Source organism: Pimephales promelas, chromosome 1, assembly GCF_988280905.1.
Source record: "Pimephales promelas chromosome 1, fPimPro1.hap1.1, whole genome shotgun sequence".
In the NCBI taxonomy this organism is placed as follows: domain Eukaryota; kingdom Metazoa; phylum Chordata; class Actinopteri; order Cypriniformes; family Leuciscidae; genus Pimephales; species Pimephales promelas.
Genome location: NC_142769.1, coordinates 36,549,938 through 36,564,539, shown reverse-complemented (window position 1 = coordinate 36,564,539; position 14,602 = coordinate 36,549,938). Strand labels below are relative to the sequence as shown.

At 34.4% G+C, this 14,602-nt stretch overlaps 1 protein-coding gene across 6 annotated transcripts in view; it reads right to left on the bottom strand.

Annotated features, from left to right (window-relative positions):
• vps13c (vacuolar protein sorting 13 homolog C) overlaps positions 1 to 14,602 on the bottom strand; it is a 48,631-nt gene that overhangs the window by 33,480 nt on the left and 549 nt on the right. For 2 of the 6 annotated variants that reach the window (XM_089129577.1, XM_089129578.1), the window contains exons 2-20: positions 12,962 to 13,005; positions 12,194 to 12,236; positions 10,460 to 10,555; positions 8,591 to 8,692; positions 7,048 to 7,110; positions 6,731 to 6,799; positions 6,452 to 6,561; positions 6,275 to 6,334; positions 6,098 to 6,157; positions 5,919 to 5,999; positions 3,288 to 3,345; positions 2,239 to 2,366; positions 1,763 to 1,869; positions 1,509 to 1,680; positions 1,248 to 1,310; positions 1,024 to 1,156; positions 829 to 923; positions 347 to 489; positions 21 to 213 (exon numbers count right to left, since the gene is read on the bottom strand). In XM_089129577.1, coding sequence (XP_088985703.1) covers positions 21 to 213; positions 347 to 489; positions 829 to 923; positions 1,024 to 1,156; positions 1,248 to 1,310; positions 1,509 to 1,680; positions 1,763 to 1,869; positions 2,239 to 2,366; positions 3,288 to 3,345; positions 5,919 to 5,999; positions 6,098 to 6,157; positions 6,275 to 6,334; positions 6,452 to 6,561; positions 6,731 to 6,799; positions 7,048 to 7,110; positions 8,591 to 8,692; positions 10,460 to 10,555; positions 12,194 to 12,236; positions 12,962 to 13,005 — 1,820 coding nt within the window. Of the gene's footprint in view, positions 1 to 20; positions 214 to 346; positions 490 to 828; positions 924 to 1,023; positions 1,157 to 1,247; positions 1,311 to 1,508; positions 1,681 to 1,762; positions 1,870 to 2,238; positions 2,367 to 3,287; positions 3,346 to 5,918; positions 6,000 to 6,097; positions 6,158 to 6,274; positions 6,335 to 6,451; positions 6,562 to 6,730; positions 6,800 to 7,047; positions 7,111 to 8,590; positions 8,693 to 9,745; positions 9,779 to 10,459; positions 10,556 to 12,193; positions 12,237 to 12,961; positions 13,006 to 14,602 lie in introns of all 6 variants that reach the window. The other 4 variants (XM_089129580.1, XM_039662906.2, XM_089129576.1 and 1 more) reach the window with 3 other exon arrangements.

The following is a 14,602-nucleotide window of genomic DNA, read 5'->3' as shown; positions in this document are numbered from 1 at the left end:
TGTGTGCACTTGTCTCTTACGGCATCATAGATGATCTCTACAGGCTGTGAATGAACTCTGAGTAGCTGGTCAGCTGCGCTGTCCTCTGGATTGAGCTCAAAGAGCACGCTGAGCAGAGAGGAGTCAGAGCCCCCGACTGACGCAATGAGAGACGGCACTTCCCCCTGCTGCTGCAGACCAGTCACGTACCAGTGTGCCAGTTTAGCCTCCACTCTACACAACACACACATTTCACACTGAACCATATCAAAGACCAAACTAACTGAGTTCCTTAAGACACTGTATACTTTACATAAGGCCCTATATACATTTGTTGGGTTTCTCTGTATGTATTCGTAATACATACCTGAAGGCCTGTGCTCCAGGTCTCTGTGAGATGGACGTACTGAGGTCAATCATCTGCACTTTAAGGATCTCTGGAACGCCAGGCTCCTCTCTGAATGTTACTGAGGTGCTCAACAGTTTGAAGTTGACTATCACAGCTACATACTGCACATAAGCACATAAATATATTTGAGTATATGTCAAGGCTAAGGAGGATATGCTTAAAATAAGGTATTTGAAACATCTTAAAGGTGTGGTCACATTAAGGAAATTTCACAGCCAGAAAAAACCTCCATCGTCACTAGTGTAGCTATGTGTAAAGTGCACTCACACAAAAATCACAGTCAAACAGTGTCTGTTGGTCAATGCGCTAAATCCACATTACCAAATTAAACGTACTGCGAAATGTGAGTAGGGAAATCTTTCACCCTCAATCAAAAACACATGAATTCTTATTGAAATGGTTGGATTTTTGTTGGATATAAATGTATATTTTCCACTCACATGTTTTGGTAAGGCAAGGTTATGTGAGCTCTCGCTGTAGCCAATGGCTGTGAAGAGTTTTGTTTTCTCTTCAGGAGTCATGATGGAATCAATACCTGATAACAAATACATGTACATAAATATGTTTGTACATCAAAAAAAAAAACCCATTCATTCAAAGGCAAGTTTAGCAAATATATCAAAAATAAAACTCACTCTCAAGTTCTTTATCAACCTCTTCCTCTTTTTTCTTCCCTTCTTTCTTGCCAAAAAAACCGCTGAAAAAACCTCCTCCACTCTGTTTCTGAGGGGTGGCCTTTTTAGCAACATTCTGTCCTGACCGAACCACCTATAGAGAGAGAAAGTAAACTTACAGTGCTACACTGGATTCAAAATATCAAAATATCAGTAGCCCTCTATTTTGGTAAATGTTGTCATACCTCCATCTGAACCTGCTGTCTGGCCAATACAATGTTAAACACATCCAGAACTTTCTCCAGCTCCTGAGGGAAACACAATAAATAGATGTATATACAGTGTGGCCCAAAAGTCCATTATTGGAAAATAAAATATATATTTTTTTTTAAATGAATAAAAAAAAACAAAAATAATTTTTATATTTATTACTTTATTTTTTATCATTAGAAACTATTTTATCAGCATAGCAACTTTCTGATTTGTTAGTATTTGGTTAATAATACCTTGATCTGTTTCTCTGTGTCTTCTCGGACTTTGCCCTGTGTGAGTTTGTCTTTGTATGCTGCTTTGTAAGCCTTAAGTGTGTCCCTGTGCTTCTTGATGTTGGCCCAGTCCCACATCTGGGTAAAGTGCTTGATATGCACTTCTAGTATACTGTTGATGCTGTATTTCCACCTGATCAATCAGAGGAGCCAAGTAAGAAACAACAAGCTCCAGTTAATCAGCCAATCATCATATGAAGATATAACGCACTTACCATTGCCTGGCATTTCTGTGCACTGGAACATCAGGCCTAAACTTTCTGTAGGGGCCGTTCTTGACCATGCAGTCCACAGACTCCAGCAGATCCACCATGGACAGGTACTAGAACCACCCCAAAACAACATTGTTGTATCTTGGCTTTCAAAAATACAGTAAAGCATTTTATTGTACTACTATTTCAATTAAAATAACAGTTTTCTATTTAAATATACAGAATTTAAAATTTAAATTAATTCCTGTGATGGCAAAGCTAAACTGAATTTTCTTATTATCAATGTCATGCTGCCTAAAACTTTTGCTGAAACGAAAATACATTTTTATCAAGATTCTTTGAAAGAAAGTTCAAAAAGAACAACAAGTCTTCAAGTTTTTTTTTTCTTTTCTTACATACTGAAAAAAATATAATAATATCTTAGTGACCCCAAACTTTTGAATGGTAATTTGAGAGTACGCAATATGGCATAACAATACCTGAGGCTTGGTCATCTCAATTGCAATGTTCTGAACCTCAAGGTGCAGGTTTGCTTTGGGTGATTTTAGCTCAACTTCAGCATTAGGGTTGATGCACATCCTTGCAGAGGCAAAAATGGGTTTGAAAACTGTACGAAGAAACAAAAAAGGTTCATCATGATAGGTGCCATGGTTTATGGTGCAAACACTGAGTTGATCATAAATCCTTTAACCATTAAAGTAATTTTATTAGGTGTAACTAGCAAACGCTCAGTGCATTCATATGCATGTTAATTGGAACTGGATTACCATTCTCTCTAACATTTGTGGTTTGTATTTAGTACTTGTAATTATGGGGCTGTAGTAGAAATAGTACACATTGTGATTACTGGAGTTTGTGTGCTATAAGGAGGTGTGTCATGTGTGCAGTATGAGATCACATAGCCTGTTTAAATAGAAAATCAAAAAGAAACCGTGGCAGGTAACACACACACCCAGAAAAAAAAGATTTGCAACAGCAAAACATGATATATCCATATGAATTATTATTTACTATTTACTTTTTATAAGGCTTTCAACATCCATGTTGTTCTTTTTTGCCTTTTCATGTCTAATATTTATATTCTTTCAACACCACTTAAGTTGAGCACAACACCAAAACATACTTGCAAAGCTAAACTAAACAGCTCACGGCCAGATATTAATACATTTGCCATGAACTTTCGGTGGATAAGATAATACGGTAACACTTTAACTAATGTTAACAAGTTAGACTTTATTGTAATGTAACTAACATTAACTAATAATAAGCAATACATTTGATTCAGTATTTATTGATCTTTGTTAATGTTAGTTAAAAATATATATAGTCTTTCTTCATTGTTTGTTCACAGTGCATTAACTAATGTTAATAAATACAACTTTTGACTTTAATATTGCATTAAATGTTGAAATGTACTATGATTAAAAAACTCTATAGAAGTATTGTTCATTCTTTGTTCATGTTATCTAAAGTAGTAAACTAATGTTAACTATTGAAACCTTTTTGTAGTGTTACCGATAATACATACTGTATTGGTAGTCTTTCAGTTCCTCGTGTTTTGAGCTGATTCCTGCTTTCAGCTTGTCCTGCAAACACAAAAAAACAACATTAAGTGATTTTTTGATATATTGTACATGTAAATCAGGGGTGCCCAATCCTGCTCCTGGCGATCGACTGTCCGGCACAGTTCATCTCAAACCCTAATCAAACACACCTGAAGTAGCCAATTAAGGTCTTTAGGATCACATTCAGGTGTGTTTGATTAGGGTTGGAGATGAACTGTGCAGGACAGTCGATCGCCAGGAGCAGGATTGGGCACCCCTGATGTAAATTGAAGAATAAAACTAAGAAACTTGCAGAATCTATTTCTAGAGGACATTCTGTCTGAGACCTTTAGTCTGCATACACATGTATGTTGCAGGGGGGAAAATAATTATATCTATTCTTTAAGCCTGAAAAAGCCATCCTCACACAATAAGATTGACAGCTAAAATCATTATCAAAACATTTTTTGTGCAGCACATTATTTTAGTGTGTACTTAGGCCTCTTACTAACTGAGTATATCCTCTTTACCAGTGAGCATAGCATCCCCCACACTGAATATACAAACCACACCCTCAAACACACCATTAGAAAGCACTGTCATGATTGATAAACACCATTTTGCTTAGTTAACTAGAGAAAATCAACAAGGTTTTGAAGCCAGTTTCATGCATATTTTAAGACACATACATTATATATATATATATATATATATATATATACAGTATATATATATATATATATATATATATATAAAATGTATATATATTATTATTACATATAAGTATATATAGTATGTATATCTATGTGTATGTGTGTGTGTGTGTGTGTGTGTATATATATATATATATATATATATATATATATATATATATATATATATATATATTATTAAACTATAAATACACCAACTGCCAACATATTGGTAAATGTATTTATTAAGAGGTTATTTAAAGCAATCAGAGCTGAAAACCTCAAAGCAGACTCTTTTGCGATAAGCAGACAAAAGGTAGACCAGGGACACAGTACTGTAAATACATATAAACAGCAAAAACATTACCAAAGTTTAGATTATATTTTATGTAGTAGGGGTTTTTAAAGCAGTTGGACAGCAGATTCAGGCCAGGACAGTTACACAAAGAGCATGTGCATGCTAGAGTTAGTTATACTGTTATCTGTTTGAGGCAGTCTGTGTTAAGCTGATTACAAAGATCACTGAGATATACTATACAAATACTATAATACAGCTTTTGCCTCTCTAAGAGACTAAGAAAGAATAAGAGATATAAGAGAGAGATTAAAAGTGTGTGTGAGAAGGAGAGATTAAAAGATTAAAAAGTGCTAGGGTCCAAGCGAATTCAACCATCACTGCATTTCCTTAGAAGTCACAAGCCTTGATAAGATATGAATCAAACGATGCCTCCAGCTCTTCAGACTGACTCACAATCTAACCGTAAGAGCTTTTAGCTGCTGAGTTGATGTCAACATCAATGATCAAAGTATCGACAATCATGATAAACTACAATCGACAGTTTTTCTTCCTGCTATGATCATAAATAAATACTCATCACGCTATTAAATAATAAAAGTTCAAATGTATTTGATATTTTATTATGTGTCTTAACAACTCTTATTATCCTTCTTTTATAATAATTACAGTACAGCCCCAGTTTTACAATGTAACTGCTAATCAATATAAATGGCAAGCTTTTTAAAACACATGAATGCAATTCATGCTTCCTGCCTGTGTTTAGTAGACTAAACTCACCCTCAAGTCATTCCACTTTTGTTGATCTTCAAAGCTCAAATGAAGATTTCTTTTAATGAAACCCAAAATATTTTTGTCCCTCAATTGAAACTCCATGCACTGCTTCAAAGTTCAAAGTTCATAAAGATGTTGTAAACAATTCATATGAATCTAGTGGTTTAATCAAAGTTTTCTGAAGAGACACACTCACTTTATATGATGAACAGATTTAATGCAGGTTTTTACTCACATATAAATATTAATCAGCACATGTACGTCAATAACATCAAATGTGGTAAAAGGAAGAGTAACTATTTTCTTGATGCGCGAGAATAAACATAATTGGTTTTGGGAAACTGTGCAGATGCTTGCTTGACATGAACAAGATCAAATCTCATTGATTATCATGCATCAAAAAAGAACATTTGAGCTTCCATTTATCATATTTAATGTGCTCAATGTATGTGCATTAATCAATGTTTATATCCAAATAAAAACCTAAATGAAATCTGTTTATCATCATAAGACTTGGATTAAACCAATATATTTATTAAAAAGATTTCTTTTTGAAGGGTCTTTGAACTTTCAATGGAGGGACAGAAATCTTTCATGTTTCATTAAAAATAATCTTCATTTGTGTTTTGAAGATTAATGAAAGTCTTATCAGTTTGGAACAACGTGAGGGAAACTGATGGCAGATTTTAGATTTGCATTTAATCTGATAGATCAGATCAGATTTTAAACTGTTCAATATGATGTACCATTTACAATGCCTGACGACAACATAGCAGTCTTCAATACTAGATCAATACTATGAAAAACCTATATAAACACCACCAGAGAATTATGAAATATGAAAGGCACATTACCACTATCTCTTCCCAGGAGCCTCTGTAGAATATTTGGCTGTTCACGTTCCAATAGGCACAAAAACACTCCAGACGGCCCAGCTTATGTAGAGAATACACACAGACACACACATAAGACAGTTGTTGTCGTGTGAAATCTTATTATAATGGAATATAAGACATGTATACTGTTGGCTTACTTTATAGATGATCTTGGCTGCTTCATTTAGAATACAAGTCTTCCAGTTCTCATCTGCTGTCTATAAGAGAGAAAAACTGATACTTCAAGACCAGAGTGTGCAAATAAGAATGAATTGTAATTGATCCTGCTTCACTTTGTGACATTTACAGTATATGAAAGTATTTTGACAGAGCACCTGTAGACTGAGTTCTGAAAGAGTCAGGCCCATAGAAAGAGGTTTTTGTGGATCTGACACCTGAAGCACAATGAGAAAATGCCGTCATATAAGTTCACCAAACTTGTGGCTTTTAATTGTGTTAATCTGCAGTCAAAACTGCACATAACTGAAGACATATTTGGAGTCAACACTTACATCATCCTCATATCTGATGTGAATGCTTGTGATTTTGACCTGGAGGTTTTTGATAACTTGTGTAGCCAGTTTCTCAGTGAACGTGTCTTTCTTTTCCTCCTGAGGCTTCTCTGAAATTAAAAAAAATAATTCAGTAAACGTGAATGAAGGGTTAATCTTAACCACATTCTATTTGCCATTCTATTGTCTTGATCCAACACTTATGTAAACATATTTAATTCAACAAATTTGCTCATATTTGCCACGATGAGTCGATCACAGTCACTACGGGCCACCCACCTGCTTTATGTTCATACTTTTTAGATCTCCTAAAGGGTTTTTTATGCTTTTTAAGCTTACGTCCTTTTTCTTAGAGCGCAGCATTGGGGGAGAGAGAAAAGTAGGTGAGGTAGAAAAGAATCATAGTGCAGTATTAAACACTTACCCTTTCAATAAACACACACTTACATAAAAATACACAAAAGCACACCAAGCAGTCAGAAGGAAAAAAAATATCCACACATGTACACCCTCAGGAAACACTCTAAAAAAGTATGTCTCTTTGACTAGAAGACGGGTGTCTAATTGGCCTGCTATAAGAATGGGTCTGTACGTACCCCGTGGTGGATTCTTATACACATAATTCTCCAGATCAAACACAAACTCTCCACCCTGAGAGCCTGAGGTCCATCAGATGCAGCACAAAGCAAACACACAAAGCTGTTAAGGATAGAGATCTGAATGTACAGACGGACAGATGGACGGATTGGTACATGAATGAATGTAGGGGTGGGCTGGATAGATGTTTGGAGTGAATCGATTGAAGGGTTGATGTGATTCAATGAATGTAGGGATGCACCGATATTGAAAAGCTATTGATATTCTGTCATACTGTGGCCACTCACAGATAAATGGACAATATTATTAATCTATATAAAAAAAAAACACAAAACCTTAAAATACACTATCAAAACCTAACTTCAAAACTCTCTTATATCACAAAGGCTGCATTTATTTGGTCAAAATACAGTAAAACATTTATATTGTAAAATATTATAACTATGTAAAAGAATTGTTTTCTATTTTAATATACTGTATTTTAAAATATAATTTATTACCGTGACAGCAAGATGACATTTTAAAACACCATGTCACCATGAAATCACCATTATTTTTTTCCTGCAATTATTATAAATAGTTTATCTGTGCAGTATGCACATCATTGTTTTGTTTTTTTTTGTTTGTTTTTTTAAAAACAAGTGGCCTCATATTCTTTAATCAAAATAACTTCTCCTCCCTCTAGCAGCATCTTCTCTGCTCTGATGACGAGGGCGGGACAACCTGTCACTCAAATACTCCAATAGCAAATCACAAAGATCCAACCTATTCCCATATTCCCAAAGGACAAAATCAAGTCCTGCCCTACACTTTTTATCATTGGAGAAGCCGTTTCACTCACAAATATGTCACGACAGCGAAGAAAAGGCTTCCGTTTTTATGCAGAGTATTCATTTCTTTGAAAAAAATAAAAAATAAAATCTTATTGACCCCAAACTTTTGAACGGCAGCGTAAATACTTTTATTTAGACATTTTAATGTTCAATATGAAAGATTGATAAATATTTATTTGGATATCTGATATACCAGGGTGCTGGTTAGGCAGTACCAGAAAAAGACACATTTCAGTTTAAGACACATTTCAGAATAATTAATAACTGTTCTTTTTTTTTTTTTCAATAAATAGACAACCCATTTTTTTGCACAGCTTTGATAATGTTACATACACACAACTCCCTCTACATCTTAAAGAGAAAGCAATCTTAAAGGTTTTCCATATACTACTACAATCACTTTAAGTTAGTGCTAGATATTAATGATATACAATCCTCAAAACAACCAAAAGCGAAAAGCAACCTTAAATGAATGAATGAATGAATGAATGAATGAATGAATATATGAAGTTGAACAAGACTGAAGACCATGAATGGATGGATGGGGACAAATGAATTGATGAACATGATGAACATCCGTTAATAAAGTTATACATCCAACACTAGTGTATAAATTGCACAGAGACTAGCAAGGAGAGAGCTAGCAAGAATTGACAATTTCAAGAAATGATTACATCCGGTGTAAACAAACAGACATGGGGTTTCTCACCTCTGCGAGCGACCAGCTGAAGGGTCTCCTCAATGCGCTGAAGCTCCTTCTGTTTGGCCTCCTGAAGGTAACGCTCTTCTTTAACTGCATCATACTTAATCGCTTCAACACACAACACACACAGTTAGAAAAAGAACATCACAGACAACATTAATATCATTCACACCTCAGAAGTCTTTCATTTATTACTAAATAGTTTTTAAAACTGCCACCAAACATTGTCTTCAGATACGCACAGATGTACACATGGAAAAAAAAACAAGTATAGATTCACACACTGTGAGCGGTCAATCATGTAATAACAGAAAAGTAATTTACAATGACCACCTCTCTCTTTACACTGTGGCTAATAAGTAACTGAAGTCCAATGCTGCTCATTCAAGCAGACTTAAGATTTTCATTGTGGCTCTATTCTTTGCTTTGGCAATCAGTCCAAAAGCGCTATCAGGAAAGACTGGTTTTAAATGAATCGATGAGAAACAAAAAGCTTGTACGTGCTGGCACTGTTTATCCTTCTTCATTAGAGTAATGACAGAGACAAAGTAAGGTTTGCAAAGTAGCCCTAGAAAATGGCAGATAAAAAAATTGCTATTGCTTGTTTTTGTTCTAGAGAGACCAAAAGGGTTTGAGGAGTTCCTGAGGCAATTCAGTCCATTAGAGAGATAGTGTATTCATTTTATTATCTCATTCTGAAGCAATCAAATTTCGCAGCACATCTTTCCACAATGTTGTTTAGAGTATGTAGCTTAAACATACGCTCCCAAAGAGAAAAGTTTTTGTATATCTTTAAAAAAAAATTTAAAAAAAACTTTGATTGGCATTTAGAACTTGACTGTCTTCATTCCCAGAGACAGACATTCATGCTATAAAAATTATTTTGATTACTGCATTTTACTTACATGATTTATACACAAATGATCGGTTTATAAGATAAAGCAGAGCACAAAAGAAAAATAGGGAATAATATGGGAAAAATACATGCTATCAAAGGCTCACCAAAACAAACACCTGTATTTGTATGATTAGACATTGTAACCGCAGGTAAAAAAAATAAAGTTTGCCATAATAATCAAAGAGTCAGATGCACACAAGAGCAGCTTATCAGTCCGGGTCCCAAACCACCACCCTGATACCCACCTTCTACACCTGGCTTACCATTGTGAGGTGAGGAAAATAACTTAGACTCAGCTGTAACATGTAAAAGACAATGTCACATGAAGCAGCCCAATAGAAATAGAAGTTATATACTGTATCAATGAAATTCAGTCATTCAGTATGTTTGTAACTGCAGCTTTACTAGGCATAAAAAGAACATCCTCAGTTTTTTAAATGAGTCTTAGATAATCAAATGGTCCAAGAGTTACTGAGTTTTTAGGTATTGTTTATTGTCAATGCATAACACCCCAAATTATTTCATTACAAATATCAAAAGCATAAGTATACAGTATTTTGTGTCTTGTGTCTAGTTTTCATTAATGCAATCTTCACTAATAATTAAAAGTTTCTTTCTCTTTGCGCAGTGAAAAGTAGTGTATGGTGAATTCAGGACCATAAACTAGCTTACTACTTCTACTTCTGTCATAGAAAGATATTGTAAAAGTAGTAAGAGCATTATACTATGAGGTTCCGAATTCAGTAACTGTATACACCCTCTGTTAAAAGGCAGGAAACTAAATAAATCATGCAATTATTCTTAAGAGGAGATGTTATAACAAGAAATGAAAGAATTATGCAGACAAATGACTGCAGTAAAGTGCCATGAAATAAACAGCATATTCGGGCCAGATACATAAAACATTTAAACTTCCACTTTAACAGATGTGTTGCATAAAGAACATTTTAAGTAAAACAAAAACTATAAGCACTTACTTGCACCAGGAACCACCAGAAGGTATAATCCATCTAATGTGGCCACCACTGCTTCATTGTAAAGGTTTTTCCAAGGGATCTTCAGAGTCAGTTTACCTAAAGAGCAGACATTTTCAATTCAATGTCTCATTTAAAAAGTAAGGGCCTGTTCACACCTTGTCACCTAGCTATCAGATAATGAAAAGACCAGGAGTAAATCCCCTCTGAAACGCTTTCAAGAGAGAATTAGGACTCAGGATAATGTGGTTTGAGACGCATTCCAAACAAAACTGGACAAGTGGACATAGGCTATATGACATGTTAGTCAGATATGACAAGGGCTACTTCAAAACGCATCGCCGCAGATGAGTAGCTAAGTATCTCTTCAGCAAACTGACACAAATGAAAGTGTAAGTAAGGCGTCACAGACTCAAAAACACATTCATCTTCTTTAAAAGTACCAGTGACGATGCCGCTCTTTCTCCTATTGCAGTCTTTGAACTTGAAATTAGCTGATGATAAATAAAAATAGCAACTCATACTGTATCGGTTCCTTTTGCATATAGCGTGGGGATCGAAGATCAGTTTTGCAGAGACACATTTATGTGGCCAAGTGTAAATAGAGCAATTTGAACAAATCAGATCAGCTATCCTATCAGTAAAAACACGTGACGTGAAGTGACTAGGTGTAAACGGGCTTTAAGACACACATTAACAATATAAACATGGCTATTAGACAGACTCAGAGTCAGTTAAAAATAATTAGAAGATAAGTTTTGTTCAGAAACAAGAGCAGTTGAACATTGGGGAACAACATTATTCCTTCTAGAAAAATGTAAACATGTCAGTTGTTGGATTATTGGGTGACATATGAATAGAAACCTTTTGATCAAGGACACATAATAAGCAGAATACACTTTTTATCACTGGAGAACCAAAGCAGTTTAAGCTTTTCTTAAATGTAGTAAATGTGCAGGGAATTTTACAGAAATTCTCAGACTAGCATGTCATACTTGTTAACCAATTACTCTTTACATCTCTCTTTTGTTTTCCAATCCAATACTTACAGGTGACTGATAAAAAAATAAAATAAATAAATTAAAAAAAAAAAAAAACATCAAGGCCACATCCTTAAACATCAACACTTAAACATGACCATAACTTACTTAAAAAGTGTGTGTGTGTGTGTGTGTGTGTGTGTGTGTGTGTGTGTGTGTGCGTGCATGTATTACTGGGTGTGTAAGTTGAAATAACTTAAAAGAGGAACATCTACTCTTTGAAACTTGACATGAAGGCACACTGTCCAGCAGAAGTTTAGAGTCATCTGACAGGAATGGATCATGTGATAACTGATAACTGTTTTTAACAAGCTCCTTCTTATTGGCAAGGCATCTGTGCTGCAATGTTTGCTGAGTGAAACTGTAAAGCAGACCACAAATATTCAAATTCATATTACAACAGAACAGAACCTTCGAGCTTTATAGCTGCTCTGTCTTTATTACATTTTGAGTGTGATACAACACCATGTAGTGAAATAAAAATCAACTTTTATTGCAAAGTTCAGTCTTGAGTAGCACAATATGGGAAGTGCAATTCATCACACCAAACCCTGAAACTTTTTTTTCTACTTCAATCTCCTTGATAACAGGCTATCAACACACAATGCAGAATATTAGAAAGTTCAAATTTGACACTTCATAACGAAACTCATGCTACAGCACAATTTCCCTGATAAAGAGAAAGTTGGATACTCACCAATCTGACCAGCCTTCACTTTAAAAGGGACATCAAACTCGCTCTAAAGAACAAAGATAAAATGAGCAAATGGGTTTGAATACATATTTCAAGCAAACAATATTAAAACACCATTTTTTGCACATTTACATATAAAAACTCTAGTTATTATAATATCAGTAGCAAATAGCATCTGGTAGCAAATAGCAACTGATTTGCTATTTCACACTCGCAAATCTCATTGTGTTAACACTCTTGATTCAGCAGAAGCCACAGCCGCTTAAAGGGACACTCCACCCAAAAATGAAAATTATGTCATTTACTCACCCTCAAGTTGTTGCAAACCTGTATGAGTTTCTTTCTTCTGCTGAACACAATGGAAGATATTTTGAAGGACCATTGGAACTTTGGCACCATTGACTTCCATAGTATTGTTTTTTTCTACTATGGAAGTCAATGGTGCCAAACAACTGTTTGGTTCTAATCGTTCTTCAAAATATCTTCCTTTGTGTTCAGCAGAAGAAAGAAACTCATACAGGTTTGCAACAACTTGAGGGTGAGTAAATAATGACAGAATTTTCATTTTTGGATGGAGTATCCCTTTAAGAGGAGACCACAGTGTTACATACACAAACATTCTCTCTCTTATCAAGATAAATATGGTTCTTTCATGTGTTTGACTATGTCCTTTAAGTTTTGAGACATGACACTGTTAATAAATAACATATAAATCTACATTAAAATTATATCTAAAAAGTAATTAAACTTTGTGAATGAGGTCAAACTTACCAAAGCATTTTCTTTCACCCTCAGATTTTCCAACACCACATTTCCTAAAAAAAATAAAGAAAAGAAAAAATTACTTATTGTCCATTTTATATATTTAGGTACTCAATGGCATGTGTATTTGCAGACTGTATTTGTATTATGTGGTCTGTGTTACATTTTTAACACTGCAATTTGGCTTTTATGGAATGGAACAACCTTGTCATTCTGCCAGTGTCAAAGATAAGAAATACTACCACGAAACACATAAACAAAAGAATCCAGATATGATTGGCCACTTTTGACATTGACGATAATTGGATTTTTCATAAGAGAAAAGAATTAAATGTCAACCAGAGCAGCCTATCTTATGCTGAGATAAAGATGCCACCTTGTCAAACGGCATGCTGACAAAATAACAGGGCTGGGCACCCATCCTGATCTGGCCAAGGACCGTCTAAATCCCTGCGGAGTCTCTCTCACCTATGAAAGCTGACTGTTTAATATAGTAAAACAGTTTCCTCCTCTCCTTCTTTTATTTTAACAACAGCTGACAATTTTAAACTTGCAATAAAATGAAAGTAACAACAGATATACTTACTATTCCATAGGTAGTCGTAAATCAGATTCTAACGGATTTATCGGAAAAGTAAAAAATGATGGGGCGAGGACTTGGTTCTATGCTTCGGTTGTTGGTTGAATTTTTTGCACTCAAAAACTGCGGCAGATAATTATGTGGTGCCGTTTGTAAAGCGGCTCATGCTGAAAATAACAGCAACATTTTTTCACATTGAGCTTCAAACTATGTTGATAAATTTTTGACGGTCACTTTATTACATTTACATATATATTTGTCAACTTTGAGATATTTTAAATAGTTAAATCTAAATATTAAATGTTACACCAAAATGTTAAATCTAAATATTTAAATAGCGGCAGTTTTTTTTTTTTTTAATAGAAGATTTACATTTAACTGAAAGAATCTAGTTGGAGTCGTTCCAGCAGTGACACATCCAGTAACGTGACTATAATGACAGAGCAGAATGACAGAAGTTTGATATATGACTCCATTCAATTCAAAGCATATGCTAAAAGATTAACTAAACTGAACAAACACACATATTTGCACAAAACCCACAGTACAATAACAATACATTGTCCGCAAAAAGAAAGATTAAGCACAGATGGGAATTTTATGTGAATTGAGGGTCATGTTTTCATCAGTGGTAATGAGAATAATAGATGAACAATTTGAACAATTATTACACATTGATTTGATTAAATATAGCAAATGTTACACTTGAACCACTGCTGGAATATTTGAAAATTTGGGTAAAAATTTAAATTAGGTCATTATTATTTTTTATTTGTTTTAAGATATACAACCAATTGTACAGTAAATTGTGCACATAATGTACAAAAGTTTACATGCTAAAACTCTAAACTGGTACCATTAGTGATTCGGGTCATAGAGCATTGATGTTTATCTGTCTGTAGTGAAACCTAGTGCTAAATATTTTTCCAAATACATTTGGAATTTAACTTTTCCAATATGTAAAGCAGTCCCTTCAAAATGAAAAGAACAAAAGTGTTTAGGGAAATTATCTACGTTAAAACTTATTGTTATTTATGAAAGTGCACCATTTTTTGTCTTATCTATAAGAC